The sequence below is a fragment of the Ascidiella aspersa genome, chromosome 5, assembly GCF_963924565.1.
Source record: "Ascidiella aspersa chromosome 5, kaAscAspe10.2, whole genome shotgun sequence".
NCBI classification, from domain to species: domain Eukaryota; kingdom Metazoa; phylum Chordata; class Ascidiacea; order Phlebobranchia; family Ascidiidae; genus Ascidiella; species Ascidiella aspersa.
In genome coordinates this window covers 32,657,881-32,672,852 of record NC_139451.1, presented here as the reverse complement: position 1 = coordinate 32,672,852, position 14,972 = coordinate 32,657,881, and the positions used below count along the sequence as shown (strand labels likewise).

The window sequence follows — 14,972 nt, the reverse complement described above, 5'->3', positions numbered from 1 at the left end:
TTTAGGTTTTATGTTTAGAATTTTGCGTTTTACAAAGTGTTTGAATGTTTGTAAAACTTTTTATTAGTTATAGGCAAAATGTATTGAAAGTGTCTTTTACGCTTGACTGAACTGGACGTTTATCACCAAACCGCCATGAGTTTTATGCGTAATTTGGTCGTTGAATTTACCCGTAATTTTTGACAGAAACCAAAATATCTGCCGTGTTTTTTACCGACTATTGCAGTTTAAACGAATTTTCGTCCGTTTTTGCAACTTGTCTGTTGAAGGTTCGATTGCAAGATGTCGGAACGCTTGGACAGAAAAGCCGAACTGGAACGCAAGAAGGCCAGACTTGCGCAAATTCGTGCCGAAAAACAAGCTAAACAACGCCCAGCTAAAGAGGTACACCCGAAATAACCTTTTTTCACAGATGTTATGCCCTGAAAAATATGCAGCTACGGCCGTTGAAAAAAAGATGAATTTTAAGTAAGGTAAAATTTGAGACCAAATTTGCGATTTTACATATTTTTTTACACTAAAAAAACATTATATTGATATCATGTTCCACATACACCAAGCTGTCATAATAATGCACAATTTTCAGGTTATGTTGGTGGTTAGTCTGACCTTCTGGCAAACATTTTAGTTTTGTTGTGTAACAAAAAAACATATTTAATAAGTTTTGTTTCTATAGCTGTGCACCTGCCACAATATGCAGACTAGTCAAATTTGAAACTTTATATATTGCATGGGGGAGATGTTTATGCAGCTGTTATAACGATACTTCTAAAATAAACAGCTGTAAATTAGTTAATACCGAAAACTTTAAGCTCGGCTTAAGTATTTCAGGTTTGCTGACTCGAGTGTGCTAAACAAATTTAACACGTATTTTCAGGAAATGCACTTCTGTTAGTGCAACTAAGCCGAAAATTTATATAAATAAATCCAAAAGAAAGTTAGAACCTCAATAATTTGTTTTAAGGAGACCAAAAAAGTGCCGGTTGCAGTTTCAAGTGAACTGGACAAAAAACGACAAGAGGCTTCAAAGATCATTGAAGAGCTCGGAATTAACAACTTTCCAACCACAGGTTTTACACTAAATATATACACAAGTTGAAAATATTTGAACAAAGGATTTGCAAGTAATATATCTTTAAGTTAATCTTTTTTGATGCTTGAATATTTGAGAAAAGCAGTTTTTACTAATATAGTTAATGTTTTAATTTTTTAACCAACCTAAATAATTTTTTGTAGAAAATACTATTGGCATGAAAAAAATTGTTAAAAAGCTGATAACTGACCTCTTCAGGGTAATTAATTAGAACTAGAACTGCTTCAACGACTTGTGTAGCAATAAAATGCAATTTAAGTATAGATGTTGTTGTTTCCAACCAAAAGAGACATTTTTGATATCAAGCTTACACTTAAAAAAAAAGTACAAAAAGTTTGAAAGGGCATTAAAGTTAAATAAAGTGTCTCTCACTTCCTTCAATGAAGGTTTGTTTTTTTTGCTTTTTAATAAAAGTTCACTCAAACATCAATATTTTCACAGTAGCCCCATCTTCCGCTGCACCAAAGGCAACTGGTCTGGTCGAAAAAGATGGTCAAAGTGAAGCTAGTGCTTACAGGCCTAGGTAAGATGTCTTGTTTTGTTAAGAGGCTGTAACAATCTAAAAAATAACTCTTTTAAATGTGCGTGATGATAGATAGATAGATATGTTTATTATTAGGGAAGTAGATTCCCAGGGAGCAGCGAAAGACCGTTAGGTCATCAAAGTCAGCCGCTCCCTGACCGCAATATAATCAGAATACATGTACAGGTATACGGCAAATTGATTTATCCATTTGGTAAAACATTGTCACACTAATTTCATCCAACCAATTTTTTGTGTTTTTAAAAATTAAATTTCCTCCAATGCAAGACTAAAACACATAAAACAAAGTTTCATATCCATGCAAAAAAAAAAGGATTAATAAAAACTGAAAAGAAAATCTCAAAAATTTGAGTCCGACAATGCAGCTGTTAAATAAGATTTTTGTTTAAATTGCTACAATGTAAAAACAGAAAAACATATAATTCCAAAACTTTATTTTTTTTCCAATAAAATTTTTGACCAAGTTTAGATAATGGACAATGAAGCAGTGATTCTCAAACTTCCTTCTTGTCACATACCAACTTGTGTTTTTTGCCTTTTTTGCCCCTTTTTAGCATAAGAACAATACAGCTTGATAATGTGTTGCAAAGCCATGTGACACTTAACTAAAGATAATACAAGCTCATATCGAAACGTCTTAACCAAGATGATGTCGATCTACTCAACCTTTTTGGCTTAGCAATTCATTATCAAGCATTACAGATAAGTGCATAGTGTTCCCAAGAACAATGTATTTTGGAATATGCGACTATTTCATGTAAAGCAATTTGTCATCATGTCATCAGATTTGAAAAAAAAACCTGAAACTGTTGTTAGCAAGGTCATGGCCCTAACTGGCCATCCATGTTCTTTAAACACGGTGCGCGATAATTTGTAAGTTGTCTAAATTGTTGAGGTGTAACAGTATGGATTGGGACCTGGAACCAAGCTTGATGGAACTGCAGGGCGACCAGTTGCTGACCGCTAGGTACATCGGCCAGTTTGAGTGACTGCCGGCTCCGTTCGGGGCAAGGGCCAGAAATGGGGCCGGCCTGTGGTTATGAAACTGGCCGGATGTGTTTTATGTGATGCACTTTTGCACCCTTCAGTGTTTGTTTGTGATTCTTGCACCTGTTTGTATACTCTGTAAATGTTACTGTCAAAAATTGTTTACAGTTTGCTGGAAGTTTAATAAAAGCTATAAACTATTTGAATAGGAACTATAAAGGTATTAAATTGTGAATTTCAAGAGATTCAAATTGCATGGGTAATATTTATGAAGAACAAAATTGTTTTGCGCCAGTCGCATAATGTTACCCCACTGAACAGTTTTTAAGGGACTTATACGTGTTGCTTAGATTTGCTTAGTGGTTCCTCAAAACATATTATACTCCTGTAACTACATAAAATAACTAAAGGTTATACTTCATAGGCTTTCTTTTAAAGTTTTCAACAGCGGCCAAAGCCAAACTTTAACAAACTCAGGCAACCAATGACACCAATTTGACCAATTATTAAATGTTTCCCTCTTGAGGCCATTTGCTCAAACTGCATAAAATGTAAACTTTGTGTGTTTCATTGTTTTCATTTTGTAAAACGTATAGCTTGTATAGGCAGTCTTACAATATTGTTTCCAGTCATTTCAGGGTTGAATCTAAGAATATGTAGTGACAAAAATCTAAGTATATGTAGCGACGCTAGTGAGAAACTCAATATTTAGTTCACATAATCGTCTGTTGTAGGTTATTTACAGTAGTTGATCTTTAGCAATTCAAGCTGCATGCAGCAACAATGCTTTCTTTTAACAAAGTGTGTAAACAAATTGCAGACATTTTATGTTTGCGTAATATTTTCAAGTGGGTAACATTGGCTGTAATGATTATGTAGTTCCTAAATTAGTTTTATATTTGACCAACATACATTTTGGCAAAACCCAAATGAGTTTTAACAGTGTTGTCATTATCATAATGCATCAATCAGATTTAGTTGTGTGTGATATTTGCTATGCACAGTTGTATGTATGTGTCCTTGATGTTTAGTTATTTATGTGACCCATCTTGAAACTAAAATATACACCTCTAGTTAATGCCCGTTCAATTAAAACCCCTCTAAATATTGCAATTTCTGTGTAGAACTTCTTAATATGAATTAACTAATTGGGGAGTTAACTAGTTTTGTAAACACTATAAAATTGCATATTCAACTATGGATCTAATCATGCAGTTGCTGCCAAATTTAATACGTTCAACAAAAAAATTGTAAAATGCCACTTCCTGCCACTAGATTAATTTACAATTTATAAGTAAAAAATCCTGGTAAACATGTGATTATTGAGGTGCAACCGTGATATAAAATGCATTAACTTTGTGTTGTGGCACTATTTGTTTCGTGTACCTCACTGCCTTATATAACTAGTTAAATTTTGTTGTTTTTCTTAGTAGTTCATTGTATTAGGATTTAAAATACATAGTTATATCAACACAGTTAACTTTGGTTAAAAGTGTAAGTTTGTTTATATTTACACATCTTCTTGTAACACAGGCAAATCAAGCAAGCCAAACTGGGCCAGAGCAAGATTACAATGACCTCGATACCTCCGAAAGAGGTCGTGTCGTACGCTAAAGAGACACAAACCCCGGTCGAGGAAAAATATGAAGAGTCTGAAGGTATGTGCCTAGTCCATAGTTATCTTCGTCAGGACAATGTACTTGCACTTGAGCAAAAATATATTATGCAGCGCGCAAAACATAAAAACGGAACACATACTCCTATTGTGTTATGTTTTTAGATACTGATGATGCTTTTAATAGCGAAATATATTTATCATGTTACATCCAAACAAACTAATTTTCGGTTTACTAAGTTCTGTCCTTAGTTTAATCTTTATTATTGATGTGCAACCAAAATTGTTTGTTTTTCATCATTTGTTTTCAGGCAGATTCTGTTAATCGAAAGAAAATTCTGATACAGTGGAACACAGCTTCAAAATGAGTCCTGTTTAGATTGTTGCTAAATATATTATTGTGTTTGTACAGATGAGCTTGAGAACTACAAGGATGTTGAACAAGCGAAGATCGAACAACAAATACTAGAAGAAGAAGCGGCAGAAGTACAAAAGCAAATTGGTAAAATTACGTTGTTTTTATGATTAATAAAGAGCTAAAATTAAAACTGTTATATTATGGATTATGTTGGAAATGAATAAAGTGTTATTCAAAAATTCTGCCTACTTCAATATGGCTTTAATATTCTTATAACAACTGCAGCCTCCAACCATTTTGGTCTCACTTTATTTTTCATAATCTTTTGAGCAGTGTATATAAAATGGTTATTTTTTCACCAAAGCATAAATTACACTATTTAAGTTTTTTTCCTGCCTAAAAATTTGACAGTGGACATATTTATCAAACTTTAAAAAAAAATTTAAAAGCGCACTCACAAAATACAAAACAGTTTTTTTTTTTATTTAAATATGCAGTTTTATATTAAAAAAGCCAAAGCATTCCTAACAGAATTTTTTTGGGCAGAGGTGATACAGCAAGAGCTTTCGGAAGAGGACAAGCGTCAGATTGAGTCGTCGGAACATTACCAAGCTTTCTTTGTGCGATCGTCACGCTTCGTTGAACGAGCTCTTGCACACCAAGTCGATCTCTTCACAGAGTACAGCTCGCAAGTTGAAGAGGAGAAGTAAGTAAAGAACTTTAACAAAAAACAAGACTATTTTATTTTTGTGTTTGGTGCAGATAGGTTAAAAATTTATTTAAGTTATCCTGAAAAATTATAATAAAAACAACTTTAATTTAAATGTAAATTGCTGATTAATTATTTTTTAAAGTGGTGAATTGTTCTGTTAAATGAAAAGTAAGTTTGTCGATATTTTGACCAAGTCTAAAGATTTTAAAGATTTTTTATTGAAGGTCATAAATAAATATAAACCTTCACACACTTTATTTGTTGGAAATGGAAATAGCTAAATCGAGAAACAACTTTAAACTTTAAAGTTTTTAAATTATTGAGGAATAACCTAGCTTTACATTTGCTTACTGAAAGAGAACATATTTTTAGTACCACATTTGATGCTTTTTTTAATATCCAATATATTGGCCCACCAAGTATGACATCGTGATTCACACAAACTCGTTTTTTCGATAAACAAATGCCAAAAGCCCATACAAAAGATTTTCAAATTGTTACATGTTGACCACTTAACTTCCTAGGTTGAAAAGCGGCAAATATATCAATGTTTTACACAATTGTCAAATTATTGTCGACATGTCGACTAACTTGACATTTTCTTACGTCAAAACTGCAAGAGAACATATTTTTACTGCACTTGTGATGCTTATTTTAATATCTGATACTTTGGCCCACTAGTATGGCATCCTAATTGACAAAATCTCATTTTTATATTTTATCCTATAAACAAATATGGTAAAAATAATACAGAAAAACACAGAGAGGTGCCAAAACCCATACAGAAGATTTTGAAATTATTACATTTTGACCACTCAACTTCCTAGGTAAAAAGCTGCAAATATATTAGCTTATTTTTGATTGTTTTTCTTCCTTATAGTGAGGTCGGTCGCGACATGAAACTTTCCACAAACCGAATCTTCTCGGACGAGCGATGGTCCAGGTTTCGTATGGTGACGTCACTTGATTGGAGCACTCACGTAAGTCGGGGCGAGGGTTGAATGAAAAGTTTACTTGGTTCTAAAAAGGGTTGCCACGAATTCTTAGAATCTTTAGTGGTCTTCTCATGTCTTTCATTGATTTGCGAATAAAGCGTTTAAAAACGTTTTTCCGATAATCTTTAGAATTTTTATGTGCAGACTGCAGAATAATTTAAGTGTTGTGAAATTGTAACATGATTTTCTAGACAATTTGTTATCGTGTTTATCATGGTCTTTATACGGTTTTGTTTTCAAATCATATTTAAAACACGCCAAGTGATCCAATTTTAGTTCTATGAAAATTGATAAATGTTTCAATTTTTTCATATAATTGTGTGCTGTATCAGTTGATTGGGGCCTAACATCAAAAATTGTCAAGCTTATCACGTGTGTGTAACTTCAAAGTAATAAACCTTGATTAGTACGTCACAGAAACCCCTGGCTGTATCAGCATCATTATCACGGCATGTATTCTAACAAAGCCCCTTACTACGTCACAGCACCCGGAATTGTGCCTTGCATCTTATGGAACAAACGAAGAAGCTCCTTACGAACCGGAAGGAGTGGCTCTTGTGTGGAACAGCAAGTACAAGACGACAGCACCAGAGTGAGTGAAACAGTTCATATTCACGCTATTATGACGTCGATAATGATCATTGTTGTGTTTGGAAAGTTCAAACAATCATTCATATTTCGATGTGCATTTTACGTTTTTCATCTGTTATTATGCGCCACCCACACTGTGTTGTGTTTATCGTTCTGGTATGTTTGTGGCCAAATAATGCGCGCAATTAGCCTGAAAATTTCACAACTCTTTTTACTAACTTAAAGAAAGTAAAAAAGTAAGTCTTGCCCACTTAAATACCATTGTCAACTTAAATAACCTACTTTTATTGTAACTTATGTGCTACTATTTTTACCCGCATTGTTTGTTAGCCAAATTAAAACGAAAAAAACTACCGTTTTGGGGCTTGCATATTCTGCGCTTTATGTTTAAATTCGCATATTTGTTTTATTATTTTTCTTTTTTTTGTTTTCTTTTTCTTATGCCATTATTGTTTGTGACAAATTCACTGCCCCGGTTTCCGTACACCACGGAACTGCCATCCCCACTACTGCCATCCCCACTACTGCCATCCCCACTACTGCCATCCCCACTACTGCCATCCCCACTACTGCCATCCCCACTACTGCCATCCCCACTACTGCCATCCCCACTGCTGCCATCCCCACTACTGTCATCGCTGTGATATTTCACACTTTTTGACTTGAATTTAGTATTGTCAAAATAACCAAATTTCCGCTAAAGAAAGAAAAAGTTTATTTGAAAAAAGCTTAAGATAACTATCTAAACTTAATTGAAGTTGAAATTAAAATAAAATGTCTTATTTTCAACCTGTGAGTGATTATGATTTACCACACAGTGCCTTATCTAATGTGTTTGTATTCCCTAATGTTTCCAGGTACACGTTCCAGTGTCAGTCGCCCGTAACTTCAGCTTGTTTCGCCAAGTTCCACCCGAACCTTGTTGTGGGGGGAACCTACAGCGGGCAGATCGTGCTCTGGGACAATCGAATCAACAAAAGAACCGCGCAGAGAAGCAAGCTCTCCACCGCAGCGCATACTGTGAGTTTTAAACTATTTTTTTTCCTTGGGTTCAAGTCCGAGTTTCTTAAACTGTGCTTAGCGATGGTCTGGTGCGTCGTTGTAAACTTCCAAGGGCGTCGCACAATGATTCTGATTCGTATCTAAGATCGACGGTGGTAATAAAATGCCTACAGGTTTTCTACAGCAATGTTGGTCACAAGGGCACCAATTATCGCTTGTACGAATAAATGTTTGTTATATTAACCACTTTACCTTGTATATATGTCTATACGTTTTGGTAGTTGGCATGTACTGTGAGTTAAGCTTGCTCAGATTTTAAACATTTACACGAAAATTATGGAAAAGGTGGAACAGCAAATGGTGAAATACTTTTTACAACCACGTATTGTTGGTGAATGAGTTTAATTACACCCTTACGACTGTATAGCATTGTATATCCACCTTATTTAAATCACCCAATTGAAGTGCAAGCTGTAGAGTCGGCGCCGAGCATACCGCGGCAGTGTCCATAGGATCCTTGATGGGGTTCCGAAGTAAAAAGGAACCCTTCAAGGGTTGGTGGAGATTCTCTAGCGCAGAAAGTCACTGACTTTTGTTGGTTGTACGATTTTAAAAATATATTTTAAACGGAATTAAATTACAACAATAAGAAGTTTATTAACTTATATATTGTTCCGACAGCAATATTGTTTAAAAGGGCAGCAATTAGCTTTTGTACGAATAAATGTTTGTTTTATTAAACATAAACACATGCACAGTAAAAAATGTTATACACTTGTATATTGTCCTGCAGCAATCTTGGTCACAAAGACAGCAATTATCGTTGCTAGGATTTAATGTTTATTTCTTTATATATTGTTGCTACAGCATCCTGTGTATTGTGTTGACGTTGTTGGAACGCAGAACGCTCACAACCTCATCTCTGTATCAACTGACGGCAAGTTGTGCTCGTGGAGCCTCGATATGCTCTCACAGCCCCTGGTAAGTGTTTAAGGGGTGGGGGGCTTTCCCGGGTCAATTTAACCCTTTTTGTGGCGGGAAACTTTTGGTACATTTGTAATATTTAGAAAATTAGTTTAAATATAGTGGAAATGGCCGCAAAAGCATGATTTTTTATTTCCGAGCCATCCAGTGTGGTATTTGTTAAAAATAAATTTTGACAAAACATAAAAAATTCTCTTATGAACTTTTTCATAGAAATTCCCTAATGAACTTTTTCAAACGTCAAACCTCGGCCCCAATAATGCCCCATCAACCTTCCTTTATCCCTTTTTTTTTTTTTTTGTCTATTTTTATGCCGTCTCTTGTACTTTATAACGGACATTGACCACAGAATTTTTATCAACTCCTGTTTCAACCCATTTACCGTTTTTTACGAATTCAACCTCTTTCTACCCTATTTACCCCCTTTGTACCGCATTCACCCCTATTTTTATTCATTTACGCCTATTTCACCCCATTTTCTCAACTTACCCATATTTTTTATCCACTTACCCCTCTATTTACCCCACAGGAAGCGATGGAGTTACAGCACAAGCAATCGAAGTCAGTAGCTGTCACCTGCCTCGCTTTCCAACACAACAACGTAAACAACTTCGCTATTGGAGCCGAGGACGGATCCGTATACACCGCCTGCCGGCATGGAAGGTTTGTGACGTCATAAAGTCGCTTGATCCTTTGTTGTGATTCAAATTGCTGCCACCAATGACCAGCCTGCTATAAGCCGATGTGTAGTTTTATTGCGAGCATATGAATTTTGGTAGGTTTAACTTGTTTTGGAAAATATTTTCTTACGGAATAAATTTTGGTCACGTTATTATTATTGGCTTTGTCCGAATTGTCCCAAAAGCAATCTTTACTATCGGTATGGGTTCTGGAAACCTACTGTTTGGTTTAATATAAGGCAGTGGTTCTCAAATGTTTTTTCATATTCCTCCCTTACAAGCCCAAACACTTAAATTAACTTTTTTATTTATTACCGTGATGTAATAAGTTTAAGTTTTTAAAGCAAATCGCTTTTCATGTTTTTTATATTTTTTTTGACACTTTTGGTCGTTTTGCAGCAAAACCTGTATAAACGAGTACTATGTACCCTGTACCCTGCTGACAGAAAATCAAACCTACAGGAAGAAATTCGGCAAATCTTAAAAAATATGTAAAATTGCAACAGACATATTTGCGCCAAAAGCCAAGACTTGTTACAAAATTAGGATGCGCTAATCGCCTAAAAGTTAATTCCTCCCTGGAACAAATTTGATCGCTAAATTTAGAACTTCCTCCACTGATCTAAGGTCTGTGGCGTCGTAATAAGTTTAAATTTTGAAAGCAAATCATTTTTCATGTTTTTTTTAATTTTTTTATTGACTCTTTTTATTTGTTTTGCAGCAAAACCGGTATAAACGAGTACTATGAAGGCCACACCGGTCCGATATCTGGCATCGATTTTCATCGATCACCTGGTCAGCTCGATTTCTCGCATCTTTTGCTGACGTCATCGTTTGACTGGACAATCAAACTGTGGTCAATTAAGGTTTGTTTACCAACAATTAGGCAATTAAATTGAAATACTCTCTTTTGAGCTTTAAATATCTCCGACATTAAATCAATTTATTAACTACGATATTTGACCTTCGATCTACCAACTGAGCTACATAGGCTCAGAAATTGATAAAACTAGCATGTGGTGAGGTTCGAACTCAGTCCTCGGTCATACCGGGACCGTCACTCTACCGACCGTCATTCTAACACAGGCTCAGAGGGGAGAAAGTCGAGAAACAACCATAGCACGTTGCCTGCTGCAGCTCGTTCATATAACTAGCCTGTGGTGAGGTTCGAAATCGAGTCCTCGGTAATACTGGGTCTTCGCTCTACTAACTGAGCTACCGACGGTAGCCTACCGTACACAGGCGTTTTACTGTATAGCGGTATTCTCGTAAATTGTTCGCAATCTATTATTACATAGACTTTACAGTTGCTTGTCTTTACTAAGATCAACAAACGATTCCGAAAAAAGTAAACAAAATAATAAAAACACACATGTTATTTTTTAAATTTTTTACATTTTCCCGCACATCTGACATCCTTCCTCGGCGCACCGGTTAAAAAGCGTTGCTTTACGGACAAAGCTATAAGACGATAAACGACCATAACTGCTGCATCCTGTAGTCGTACTACACAATTCAATAAAACAGATCATCAGTAATCACCCGTTTACATCTACCAGTTAGACTTTCAGCTAACCCTGTAGTTATTATCCATATTGTATACACTATAACGACTAGTTGGTTAACAAACTTTCTCGCACAGAGCGGAGTTCGCAGTTGGTTGCATTCGTTCGAGGACCGAAGTGATTGTGTGTACGACGTCTCTTGGTCGCCAACCCACCCCGGGTTATTTGCGAGCTGTGACTGCGCTGGAAGGGTTGACCTTTGGAACTTTAACACCGACACCGAGGTAATCGATACTGGGGTCACAAGTGACTCAGTCAGTATACTGGTATTTACGGCACAGTTAATTAAAAAAAATTATAAGTAAGGAAAGTGTGTTTGAAGTTTAATAAAAATTGAAGAGTCTCGGTCTACATCCAGTAATTTAAAATAGTCTATAGTTCCTAAAAACCGAAAGGTTTGTTGAATTAGTCGGGCAAAGTGACATTTTTGGTAAAACCGGAATTACGTTGTAACTAGAACTAAAACACAATATATTCATCAATTAGATTAGAACTGTAGCCGCATTTCCCTCTTAATATTATAATAAGGAAAGTAGAATTATCTGGTTGTCGAAAGGCTTGGCTGTATGACGTCACAATTGCTTCAATTGTTCTTTAAGGTGCCTATTGTGACGACAACACTCGACTCGTCACCAGCTTGCAACAAACTCAGATGGAACTCGAGTGGAACTCAGATCGCGGTCGGCGACCACATCGGGCGAGTTCACCTTTGTGACGTAGGCGAGGTGAGATTGCGCAATCTCGGATTCACAAGATATATTACTTTTTTATTTTACACGTGTGTCGAACAGTGTTTTGGTCTCGGGACCATTTCCCCAAAAAGTTTATTTTGTGGTTATTTTTACTGCGTACATACAACAAAAAAAATTCAAATCTGAATTATCTCATCGCACTTTTAAAATTAAAAGATTTTGCAAATTAAACAATATGAAGGCATTTTTCACTTTGCGCGGTGATAGCATCTTCGTAATGTAGCTTAACAAAATACGCCAACTGCTTTTCTGAAGGTTATTTGTTTATGACGTCACCTATAGATAACTTTTTGACGTCAGGTTATAAATTAATATTTGATAGACCTCCCTAAAACAAATATTGTGGCTTCGCGGCTGTTATTGAGCGCTCACAAATTTGAATTGACCGCAACAGTTTTCTTTGAAAGAAAAATCTATAGAAAATAGTTCTCTGTTACATAGGTAGCTGCAATCCTGTATGAAGTGTTTCAGACTTGGCCTTATTATGGCACACTTTTTTATAGATGTATTGAAATAGCGTGACCACCTTTGAAAATGTTTTCATTTCATGGCACTGGCGCAAGTTTAAATAAAGTCTCGCTGATTCAATGTTTTCGTTCAAATTGATACTTGTCTGTGAAATCGTCAAAACAAACTTTTACACACCAAGCCACTCACACTTTCCAAGTTGTTGAAATGAACCAATCCAACTTTAACTTTTTATTGAAAATTGAATAAACCACGCGGTGTCGCTGTTGCAGCAAATCGGGATCGCCCGACCTGACGAGTGGTCACGCTTCGTGCACACGCTCACCGAGATACGCAACCTACAGCAGGAAGAAGAAGAGGCTCGCATGGTTGCTAGGCAACACTGAACACCCGTTGCTAGGCAACACTTAACGTCGCCCTGGCAACGCCCACCCACGTATGTTCCCGCACTAGTGTTATTACTGTCGTCGTGTTACGCATTAAACCTACTAAAGTTCGCTCGCCTTCCTCCCAATGACGTCATATACTCGATGCTATGATGACGTCATGTGATCGATGTCGTGGTGACGTCATATTATCGAAGCTCTTTCCACGTTTCTCTTTGATGACGTCACGTTTCGAAGTGGTTCGACGTTGTTTCTTTCCTGTGTTGTGACGTCATACTGTCTTGCACGCACATGTCGAGTGACGTCATCGATATATTTTTGTAACGTAGTTGTGATGACGTAATGTGTAATTATTGTTTGTAGCTTATGTTTTTTACGATGCAGTTACCTATGAACTTGTTTGAACAGTTTTTTTCAGTCGATTCTTTGGATTTAGACAAATGGAAAATTTAAAAAAAGTGTAAAACCATATTTTTGCTGTAAGTAAACATTTTTGTGTTTTTTTTTTATGATTATTCAATTCTAACTAGGAAAATGTCCGTTTTAAGCTTGTACTGTTTGAAATTTGTATAAAATAACTAAATTTTATTCTTTCATTAACATGCAATAAAACATTGTTTGAATCGCTATACAGGATTCTTTGAATGCCATTTATTAATTCATTGCAAGCAACTTAATGTAGTTCAAACCGCGTTTTATAAGTTTCAGCTGCTTTTTGCCTGAATTTGTTGCTGGATTAATTGAAATCTTATCGTTTGCGTGACTTTTGAGACCCTAAATTCTTCCGCGTCATATTTTTATCACAAAAGCTTTAAACCAAGGTTTAAACCCAATATAAAGCTGAACTACAGATTTTTCGCATTTCCCGAGCATTTGTCGCAGGTAACCTTGTTTTTTTCTTTACCTGAAAAAGCTTCCTTGCATGAAAACAAAAATTCACGTATAGTTTTGGTTCAAAACGTCAAAAGAGCTATTAATCTTGTACAAAAAAGTTTAAAAAATTGGTTGTTTTGTGAGCATTTGCAAAAATTGAATAAATTTACACGTAGTTTTCAATCCCCCTAATAAAGCAATTTTTCGTAGCCAATATTTAAATTACTTAAAACAATTTAGGAATATCTACCAACATATATTCTAATAATTAACAGTAGCGACTTGCAATGTTTCCTGGCGTTTAATTCGTTTCTACATTTTCCCGCTTCATTATTTTGAGTTGTTTAAAGTTTACGCTTGTTATATTTGGTGGTAGAAACTTTATTTTTGTTCCGTCGTTTTCATCTTGAAAACCAATTTCGATCAATGTCTGTTTCTCACCTTTTCGACTGTATTTTTGTACTGACTCTGCTGTTGTGACCCTTTGTTTCGCATTCGCGTCATGGTACTACGTCATCATGAGGATTGATGACGTCGTGAATCATCAAAGCAAAAAATAAACTGAAAACAGCTTATTCAAGGTGCTGTGAAATCAGGCCCAACAAATAATATCACAGTAAAAGTCCAGACAATTTTCATGCTTTTTAAATTTAACAATATTTTGGAAAAAATCAAAATGTTACCAATGCGTTTTATAACTTTGTTTAGAACAGCACTCTCAAGCTTTTCAGTCTTCCACTTTTAGTTTATTTAAACTTTCTGCAACCCCCTGGGTTTAACATTTTAAAACAAAATTTCTTGTTGTTTGATTATGTCACGCATTTGTACAGGGTGCATATCAAGGGTTTTGTTTTGCATTACGTTTACCATTAGCACTTGAAACAAAAAAAAAATTATGTAACACTTGGTTTACAAATTCATACGAACCGCGCGACCCATTAAACTTGTTGCTCGGTCCCCAATATGAGAAGCCTTCGATTCCAAATTGTGTTAGAATTCGCGAAAAAGCATTTCATTGGTGTTACTATCTTGGCAGTTGTTTAGTCTATACTAGGCCAGGATGGAGAGATAAGCTTACAATGACAAAAGGACTTTGGACGGTAAGGCGTCTGCGAAGGTTTCAGAAGCGTTGATTTAAGTCGTATCCAAAGTGGAAAAACTTTCTTCTTGGAACAATGTAAATTTTCTCACTGAAACTCATAAATAAAATCAGAGATACGTCATAAAGTTACGTCATAACAGGAATTCTAAACCAATTGATTTTAAGTAACCTAATATTTTCACTTGGTGTCGTACACTGCTATGCAACTGAAATTATAGTCTAAGCTTGAACTCACCCGAAGAAAAACATACGCAAGGTTCTTTTG

At 35.6% G+C, this 14,972-nt stretch overlaps 1 protein-coding gene across 1 annotated transcript; it reads left to right on the top strand.

Annotated features, from left to right (window-relative positions):
* Positions 1-253: 253 nt before the first annotated feature.
* Positions 254-14,156, top strand: LOC146146408 (dynein, cytoplasmic 1, intermediate chain 2a-like). Its single transcript, XM_083389865.1, has 16 exons — positions 254-384; positions 965-1,070; positions 1,535-1,616; positions 2,533-2,604; positions 4,158-4,282; positions 4,652-4,741; positions 5,144-5,303; positions 6,190-6,289; positions 6,790-6,896; positions 7,753-7,915; positions 8,765-8,878; positions 9,411-9,544; positions 10,283-10,427; positions 11,204-11,350; positions 11,726-11,851; positions 12,619-14,156. The coding sequence occupies exons 1-16, from the start codon at positions 283-285 to the stop codon at positions 12,730-12,732; spliced, it is 1,887 nt and encodes a 628-aa protein (XP_083245991.1). The 5' UTR covers positions 254-282; the 3' UTR covers positions 12,733-14,156.
* The last annotated feature ends 816 nt before the right edge of the window (positions 14,157-14,972 follow it).

Bases quoted from the DNA above. Each gene is read 5' to 3' on its own strand.
- LOC146146408 (XM_083389865.1), top strand. From the start codon at position 283: ATGTCGGAACGCTTGGACAGAAAAGCCGAACTGGAACGCAAGAAGGCC. The intron at 385-964 runs GTACACCCGAAA...ATTTGTTTTAAG, and splicing joins AACAACGCCCAGCTAAAGAG to GAGACCAAAAAAGTGCCGGT. The intron at 4,283-4,651 runs GTATGTGCCTAG...GTGTTTGTACAG, and splicing joins AAAATATGAAGAGTCTGAAG to ATGAGCTTGAGAACTACAAG.